Raw genomic sequence first — 9,663 nt, 5'->3', positions numbered from 1 at the left:
TTGGAAGTGTGCTATCGCCTTGCTTTTCCTGTTAGTAGATTGCTCCTGAACAGGTTAATTTGCTCTGTCAGGGACCCGACGAACCTACCTGGAGCTGAAGATACTGTGTCAGCGGCGGCGGAGCCTGTGCCGGACGTGCTACAAGACGACGGCCCACGAGAGAAGCGAGTTCGCAAACCCAACAACCGATATGCTGGGCCGGATTGGGCCCGCTGACAGCTGGCTATTCGTTGTCGGAGGTGTATATAATCTGAGACGAACTCATGTGTGAGGGGGCTTGGAACTGGACGGCGGTGTAGGCGGCGGAAGGCCGATCCTGTTGGATCTGGCGAATGTGTATCCCGTTCTACCTTGAGTTCGTAATAGTAATCTACCCCTTCTTCCATTGTTGCCGTGCTGTTCTTCTGTGTTCTCGTTGTTTTCATTGGATTTTCCGAACGGTGCTCACAACTTGGTATCAGAGCCTCGACACGCTCAATTTCTTTTGATTCGACCGTAAAAATTCCATCAGGAGGATTGGGGGTGATCACCGATCATCCCCGCGAAAAGGAAACTTGCCTCCTGCGGTTGGTAGAATTCGGAGCGAGCTTGTCGAGAGGGAAATCCTGGAGAAGCCAAGGTACATCACCAAGCAAGCTGCCCAAATCATGGCGCAGGAGAGCAAGCTGGATTTTCTGTTGAAGATGACGGAGGATAACAAGAGGAAGCGGGAGGAAGCGGAGGAGAAGAATCGTGCTGACTTCGGAGACCTAAAGCGCAGTCATGGGCGTCGCAGTCATGGGGTTGAAATCCAAGGTGGAGAAGCTCGAGATTCTGTCCCAACGGCTTCCGAACTTCATCAACAGAGAGGAGTGCACACCTGAAAATCGGCAAGGTAAATCTGAATTCCATCTGAACTCGGGGACTTTAGCTGGGTTCAGCAAGTGGAGGGATACAAGTTTGGAGGGAAACGTACCACCTATGACTTGCCCTCAGTTTTCAGGAGCTAACCCTCAAATGTGGCGTATCAATTGTGAAAAATACTTTGATGTTTATGGTGTTCATCATGCCAATTGGGTTAAGGTGGCCACACTGAATTTTTCAGGTATAGCTGCCTTTTGGTTGCAGTCTGTGTACCAAGAGTTAGAGGGCGCGTCTTGGGTAGAACTGTGTGCTAGGGTGAGTGACAAGTTCACTAAGGATAGGCAGGAGGCACTTCTTAGGCAGATGATTTGCACCAAGCAAACTTCAGCTGTGACTGCATATGTTGAGAAATTTGATGTTGTTATGCATTAGCTGTTAGCATTTGATGACAAGGCCGGGCCATCTTATTTTGTTACCCATTTTGTGGAGGGTCTTCGGAAGGATATCAGGACAGTGGTGATGGTACAACGCCCTCGTGATCTTGATTCAGCGTGTGCCATTGGATTACTGCAGGAGGAGGCTATGGAAGACAGTGTTCCTACCAACTACAAGAAACAAGACTCCATTGGCTATGTGAAACCTGCTAATAGATTCAGTGTACCCGGTACTGCCTCTGGACTAAAATATTCCGGTTCTTCTATGGAAGACCAAAAGCTGGGTGAGTCCAACAAGTTTCAGGATGATAAGCTATCTGCTCTCAAAGCTTATAGAAAAGCTAAGGGATTATGTTTTGTGTGTGGAGAGAGATGGGGTCGAGATCATAAATGTGCTACCACTGTTCAGCTCCATGTAGTTGAAGAGCTTATGGAAGTGTTGAATACTGAAGCTGAAAGGGATGACAATTTGTTACAGGAACAGGAAGACATGAACTTAGTGGCCATTTCTCACCAAGCTGTTTCGGGAACAGAATCGGCCCAATCCATTCATATGCGTGGGTGGATTCAGGATAGGGAATTGCTAATGCTCATTGATTCTGGCAGCACTCATTCGTTTATTGATAAGAATATTGGAGCTGGAATTGTGGGTCTACAATCATTGTATAAACCAATTGGTGTCAGGATTGCTGATGGAGGGCAACTGATATGTCATCAATTTTTACCACAGTGTCTTTGGTGGGTGCAAGGCACTAGCTTCAGAAGTGATTTCATGTTACTGCCTCTGGGAACTTATGATGTTATCCTTGGCATGGACTGGCTGGAACAGCACAGCCCCATGGCAATCGACTGGGTGGGCAAGTGCATGACATTTCTGCAATCTGGGAAGGCTGTACGGTTGCAAGGTATTACTCCTCACATAGATCAATGCAATTCAGTTACTGCTTGCCAATTGCAGGGAATGGTCAAGCAGGGTGCCGTAATGTGCATGCTTCAGTTACACCCGATTGAAATTCAGACACCTATCATACTGCCACAGGAAGTTCAGAACATTCTACATCAGTTTTCCGACGTTTTTTCTGAACCTACTGGATTGCCTCCTACTAGAAGCTGTAATCGCAGCATTCCATTGATTCCAGATGCTGTCCCTGTGAATTTATGGCCTTATCGTTACCGACCTGATCTTAAAGACGAAATCGAAAAGCAGGTTACTGATATGCTACAATCCGGTGTTATCCAACCGAGTCGCAGTGCTTATTCTTCACTAGCTTTATTGGTCAAAAAGAAGGATGGATCTTGGCGTCTGTGCATTGATTATCGCCAGCTGAATGCTATGACCGTCAAAAGCAAGTATCCTGTCCCAATTATGGAAGACCTACTGGATGATCTCACTGGTGCCAAATGGTTTTCGAGGCTTGATCTTCGGGCTGGGTATCATCAAATTCGCATGGCTCCTGGGGAAGAGTTCAAGACGGTATTCCAAACTCATTCTGGGCATTACGAATATAAAGTTATGTCCTTCGGTCTCACCGGAGCACCTGCCACATTCCTTAGTGCCATGAATGATACATTATCACCGGTATCGCGTAAGTGTGCTCTTGTTTTCTTTGATGACATTTTGATTTACAGTGTTGATTTTGCTTCACATCTCGACCATCTTTGTCAAGTGCTTTCATTATTACGACAACATAATTGGAAGGTAAAGTTGAGCAAATGTGCTTTTGGCCAGCAACAGATTGGTTATTTGGGTCACATTATCAGCTCGCAGGGTGTTTCCACTGATCCTTCCAAAGTTCAGGATGTTGTCAACTGGGCAGTACCTATTAATCTCAAATAGCTGCGTGGTTTTCTTGGGTTGGCTGGCTATTTTCGCAAGTTTATTCGCAATTTTGGTTTACTTACTAAACCATGGACCCTCTTACTTCGTAAGAATGTTTCCTTCCAATGGACTCCAGATTGTCATCAGGCTTTTCAACAGATTAAGGATGCTTTGGTGTCGGCTCCTACTCTTGCTCTTCCGGACTTCTCTAAGCAATTCACCATTGAAACGGATGCCAGCGATGGTGGTATTGGCGCGGTATTATCCCAGGAGCGACATCCTATTGCTTTCTTGAGTCGTGCACTCGGTCCTAGGACCAAAGGCCTATCGACTTATGAAAAGGAATACCTTGCTATTTTATTAGCTGTGGAGCGCTGGCGACCGTATTTGCAACACCAAGAATTCACCATCCTCACCCATCACCACAGTCTTATGCATCTTACTGAACAGCGTCTTCATACTCGATGGCAGCAAAAAAGCGTTCACTAAGTTGTTGGGGCTTCAGTACACGATTCGTTATCGTAAGGGTTCAAGCAATGCTGCTGCTGATGCTCTTTCTCGCTATGATCATGCTCGTCCCGACGATTCAGTGCTTTGTGCGGTTTCATCGGTCCAGCCAACTTGGCTCCAGGAGGTAGTAGATGGTTATGCTGCTGACAAGACCACATCACAACTTTTAGCGAGCTTGTTTTGGATCCTCATGCTAGGCAGCATTTCACTCTGCATCAAGGCCTCATCCGGTACAAGGGTCGTATTTGGGTTGGTGACAATGTTACTGTTCAGTCTAAGTTGATATCTGAACTACATGCTAGCCCATTGGGAGGTCACTCTGGTTTCCCTGTCACTTATCGCCGTATTAAACAACTTTTCGCTTGGAAAGACATGAAAGCTATGATTAAGAGCACCCTCCATGGCTGTCAGACATGTATACAAGCTAAGCCGGATCGTGCCAAGTATCCTGGTCTTCTTCAGCCTCTACCCGTACCGTCGGTATCCTGGCAAGTCATCTCCATGGATTTCATCGAAAGCCTTCCTCGTTCCAATGGATATGATTGCGTATTTGTGGTGGTCGACAAGTTCTCTAAATACAGTCACTTCTTACCTCTTTCCCATCCTTTCTCTGCTAGTAAGGTTGCCCAACTGTTCATGCAGCACATTTACAAACTGCACGGGTTACCCACCACCATTATCTCTGATCGTGATAAGGTTTTTACCAGCAACTTTTGGAGTCAAACTATTTGCTCATACTGGCACGAAGTTGAATATGACGTCGGCTTATCATCCCCAGTCTGATGGACAAACCGAACGGGTTAACCAATGTTTGGAAATCTATTTGCGTTGCTTTGTGCATGCCACACCTGCTAAGTGGTCCTATTGGTTATACCTTGCGGAATTCTGGTATAATTGTGCGTAGCACTCATCGTTGCACAAGACGCCTTTGAGGTTCTTTACAGCACAATTATACCAGAAGCTGGGGTTATCCACTACTGATTGTGTTCAGCCCGATCTACATATGTGGCTGGAAGAGCGTCATCTCATGCAGAGGTTGCTGCAACAGCATCTTCAACGTGCTCAACTCCAGATGATGCATTTTGCTGACAAGAAGTGCAGTTTCCGTGAATTCAGTATTGGTGATTGGGTTTATCTAAAACTGCAACTTTATGTTCAATCATCAGTGGCGGTCCGTGCAAATCATAAGCTCGCTTTTCGCTATTTTGGACGATTTCAAATCGTTGCTAAGATTGGTTCAGTGGCCTACAAATTATAACTTCCAGCTTCTAGTCAGATTCACCCTGTATTCCATGTTTCTCAATTGCGTTCGTCTCATGGATTTTCTGGACCAGTGCTGGATCAGTTGCCATCTCCTGCTGGTGATCTGCAGACACCGTTCTGTTTTCTGGATCGCCGCTTGATTCGTCGAGGCAATCATACTGTTGTACAACTCCTTACTCAGTGGTCAGGTGTTTCAGCTGTTGCAGCTACATGGGAGGACATGGAAGATTTGCGGGCTCGTTTTCCTGCTGCTACGCCTTGGGGGCAAGCCGTGTTTAAAGATGGGGGAATTGTCAGGGACCCGACGAACCTACCTGGAGCTGAAGATACTGTGTCAGCGGCGGCGGAGCCTGTGCCGGACGCGCTACAAGACGACGGCCCATGAGAGAAGCGAGTTCGCAAACCCAACAACCGATATGCTGGGCCGGATTGGGCCCGCTGACAACTGGCAATGTAACAGCTGGCTATTCGTTGTCGGAGGTGTATATAATCTGAGACGAACTCGTGTGTGAGGGGGCTTGGAACTGGACGGCGGCGTACGCGGTGGAAGGCCGATCCTGTTGGATCAGGCGAATGTGTATCCCGTTCTGTCACGCCTTGAAATTTACACCAAATTTCTAAACAATAGCATGTATTAAATCTCGATCCAGGAATCAGCCCGAGTACACACTACAGCAAATTAATACACAGTTCCACGACTTAGAAACAAATAAAAACAATTATCTATCGAAATGCAGCGGAAAAGAAAAACAAACTAAACCATCTAATCTTCAGCTTCAGCTGGCGATGACAGCTCCACACCACAGGCATTCTTGACGGCGGACTGAACCTCACTTCAACCTTGCGGACGACCTTCTGATTGAAACTCTGGGACTTGCTCTGGTGGGGAAAAAATTAAGCAAGGCTAAGTACAAACCACTGTACTCAACAAGTAACATCCAAGAGAGGAAGAATAATGAATACAATAGGGTATCAAGAATAGGCTAAGGTTAACTTTGCACAAAAGCAGCAGTAATTTAGCAAAACAGTAGATAAAATAGACTAAAATAAAAGTAAAGTAACATTTAAAAAAATAAACATCCACTGTCCAACGTTACACCACGTTGCAACAGGCCCAAACCGCTGTCAAACGTTACACCACGTAGCGACAGGGTCAACCCTCTGCCCAACGTTAAACCACGTTGCGACAGACCCAAACCACTGCCAATGTTACACCACGTTGAGCAGGGTCAAATCAGTTGCAAGATTAATCAGGTTATTAAAGGTTCAACTAATCCTAGTGAATCTGTCAGTTCGTCCAATAACCACGGACACGGCTATTCGAATAGTTTTACTCTGCAGAGGTGTACAACTTACCCACAAGACATGACTCCCAAGCATGTTACCATGCCCCAATGTATCACCACGATACCTTAGTACGAAAACCATGATAAGACCTTTCACCTAACCCTCCCTAGACAATCGCGCCGCACTTCAGGTTTCGCCTCCTCCTTTACACCAAGTCGGGCAGCCCCCTCTTGTGCCTAGATGAATCCGGAAGCAGCATAGGACAATCGTTACACCACGATTCCCATCCATACTCCATCACGCCCACCCTTACCTGGGTACGTCGAATAGGTACAAGCTAGACTACAAGTCTCACCGTTGCCTATTCTGGCTTGTGGTTAGTACATGTAAGACTTCCAGGGTTTCCTAAGAACCGGTCCTTAATTGCTATGGGCACGACTCTCAAAACCATGCACCCACAACCCACCATAAGCAATATTTTAGTTGTATTTAGTCCACATCAGGAAATTCATCATGATCATAACTATTAAAGGTCTATCAAAGTCCAACAGTTATTAATTAAATAAGAATAGGTGAGCTAGTTGAACTAAGCATGGCTAAGCATTGATTAAGCCTATTTCTAGTCAAATTAACCCTGGGATGACAATAATAAACAGTGAGAACCAACAGATATAAAGGTAAATGCCCAATAGATAAATAATAAATACATTTAAATACAATGCATATTTGAATGTAAAGCGGGGGAATTTTATAATCATAGGTTCAATATGATCAAAGAAGGGTGCCACTTGCCTTGCTCAGACATACGAGGAACTTCAGCGATGACTTCGAGAACGAACGGCGCGTCAATAGAGTCAAAACCTACGACAAACAAGGCAAAACAAGCAAAAATAGACTATAAAACTACTGAAACAGAGAAAAAACTAGTTTTAATGGATTCTTGGTATTTTTCTGGATTTAATGAAACTTGAATGGACCTAAATGGAGACTAGATGAATTAGCTATGTGTTTTAGAAGATTAACTGTGTTTTAAATTAAACAGAAAAACCTTAATGAATTATTGCGCAATTAATTGGAGGTAATGACGTCAGCGGAGAGAGACACATGCTGACAGAGGGGACCCACTAGGCAGCGGGGCAAGGAGAATGACAAAGGGGGCCCACGGGGGAGAGAGAGGGGGTTCAGCTGACGTGTGGGTCCGGCGAGGCAGTGAGAGAGAACAGAGGAGGGGCGGAGGAGATGGCTCAGTCGAGCGGCAGCGAGCGACTGGCGGCGGATGCCGGCGGGCGGTGGTGGGCGGCAGCCGGCTTCGGCGTCGCGAGGGCGACGGTGACAGCCGTCGTGAGGGCGACGGTGACAGCGGAGGGTGGTGGATGGCTGTGACGTCTAGCTGGGAGTCGGCGAGCGACGGCCCCGTGCAGCGCGACGACGGTGTGCGACGCGATGGCGAGGGCTGGGGAGAAAGAGGAGAGGGGAGACTGAGGCGGCGTCGAGCATGGTCGGGGAGAGGAGGGAGGAGCGGCACGCGACGATGGCTTGGACGCGTGGCACGTGTGCGGTGAGGCAGAGGAGGATGGAGGGAGGGGAAACCGTGGTGACGGCGTCGGCGCGACGACGGCTTGGCGTCGCGCGGCACGGCAGCAACGACCGAGGGTGATTTATAGGGGGGGCGATGCTAGCTAGGGTGGGGAGGTGGTTGTGACAGCCGGCGTGGACGCGGAGGAGGCGGGGAGGTTGTTAGCGGCGGCGTGGAATGTGGCCGGCGGTTAGCGAGCGCGGGGCCGACATGGGCGGAGAATCCACGACGGCGGTTGCAGTGCGGTTGTTGGCGGCGGTGCCGGGAAAAGTGGCATGGCTGTTGGGCCGGCGTGGGCATGCGCTCGGATTGGGCGGCGCTCGGGGAAAATGGAGCGGCGGTCACGCGCGGGAGGAGGTGGTGTGGCCGGGATGCGATGGCGAGGGAGGCGCGCGACAGCAGCGACGCGGCGAAGCAGCGCGAGGTAGTGCAACACGACGGCGCTAGCGTCACGGCGACGACGCGTGGAGCGCGGGCACGAGCAAAGGCGGTATCGCGCCGGCGAGGCGGTGAGGCAGCTCGGCACCGAGGCGCGGCGATGCGGCGGTGCGCACGAGTGGAGGGCGCGGCTCAACGGCACGGCACAAGGCGAGGCGGTGGCTGGTGGCGCAGCTCGGGGTGACGCGGCAGCACGCGGCGTGCTGTGACACACGCGGGCGAGCGACGCAGCGGTGCGACGACAGCTTCAGCGACGCGGGTGCAAGCATAGGGCGGCGGCGCGACGACGAAGTGGCGCGAGGGCGAGGAACGGCGAGCGCGAACGCGGGCACGCAGCAATGCACGGGCGCTAGCTAGAGGTTGGGGATGACCCCGACAAGCAGGCCCCACCTGTCGGCGGCCGAGAGAGAGAGCAGAGGCTGAGCGATGGGGAAAGGGAGACGGGGAAAAGAGGCAAGGGTGTAGGAGGTATATTTATAGGGGAGAGCTAGAGATAAATCTAGTTATCCATCCCCTATTAAAAAGAAAAATATAAGGTTTCAAAGCGATAAAAATTAGAGTCCTAATTTATTGGAATTAGTTTGACATGAGAGAGGTGGAGAAGGGGTGGCTCACGGCTGGTAGGGGGAGGCAATTGGGCTGACTTACGTGGGGAGGAGATCGTACACGGGCAAAGGGGGAGAGGAGGGGTTCGGCCAGGGAGGAAATGAAAGGAAAAGAGAAAAAGAAAACGGAAAAAGAAAGAAGGGAAAAAGAAATGAAAAAGGAATGAGGGAAAAAAAGAAATTGCCTCTAATTTTGCCGATTTTTATTAAGTTTATTTGAGCAAATTTTATTGACAGCAATTCAAATATAAATCCTGTTAATAATTTAAAATGCTTTCGGGACATTTTAGAATATCCCAAAAAGCTTCGAATTAAATTAAATTAATTTACACTGGGTTTTCTCATGAACTTTAATTAACAAATTATTTTTAATATATTATTTTATTGAGTTTTATCTAGGATAAAACTCAGGACGTGACAAGTTCGTAATAGTAATCTACCCCTTCTTCCATTGTTGCCGTGTTGTTCTTGTGTGTTCTTGTTGTTTTCGTTGGGTTTTCCGAACGGTGCTCACATGCTCATATATATCAACCGGACATGGACAACGCATTTTATGCCATTCCCCCGGTAGACGCTGCACAATCAATCTCGGTAAACAGATTGTTCTGACGTAAGCGATAGATGGAACGACGTGACGACACGCGCCTGCTACTGTCGTGATCATGCGATCGTGCACGTCGGGGACTAAGAGATCGGGATAAACTTTCACCCCCATGTCACATTAATATTTAATATTTAGACACTAATTTAAAGTATAAAACATAGACTAATAAAAAAACTAATTTTATAAATAAGTGGTAATCTGTAAGACAAATTTTTTAAGCCTAATTAATCCATAATTAAAGCATATTTACCAATTAATCCATAATTAAAGCATATTTACCGTAA

At 47.9% G+C, this 9,663-nt stretch overlaps 1 protein-coding gene across 1 annotated transcript; it reads left to right on the top strand.

Moving 5' to 3' along the window:
* The first annotated feature begins 294 nt into the window (after window positions 1–294).
* On the top strand, window positions 295–1,295 carry LOC107303438. The gene is made up of 2 exons (XM_015842457.2): window positions 295–874; window positions 1,085–1,295. Exons 1-2 carry the CDS (start codon window positions 763–765, stop codon window positions 1,273–1,275), a joined length of 303 nt encoding a protein of 100 aa, XP_015697943.1. The 5' UTR covers window positions 295–762; the 3' UTR covers window positions 1,276–1,295.
* Window positions 1,296–9,663: the final 8,368 nt, after the last annotated feature.

This window comes from Oryza brachyantha, chromosome 11 (genome assembly GCF_000231095.2).
Source record: "Oryza brachyantha chromosome 11, ObraRS2, whole genome shotgun sequence".
NCBI lineage: Eukaryota > Viridiplantae > Streptophyta > Magnoliopsida > Poales > Poaceae > Oryza > Oryza brachyantha.
Note: the sequence above shows the minus strand (reverse complement) of the source record. Positions and strands in the feature narration are given on the sequence as shown.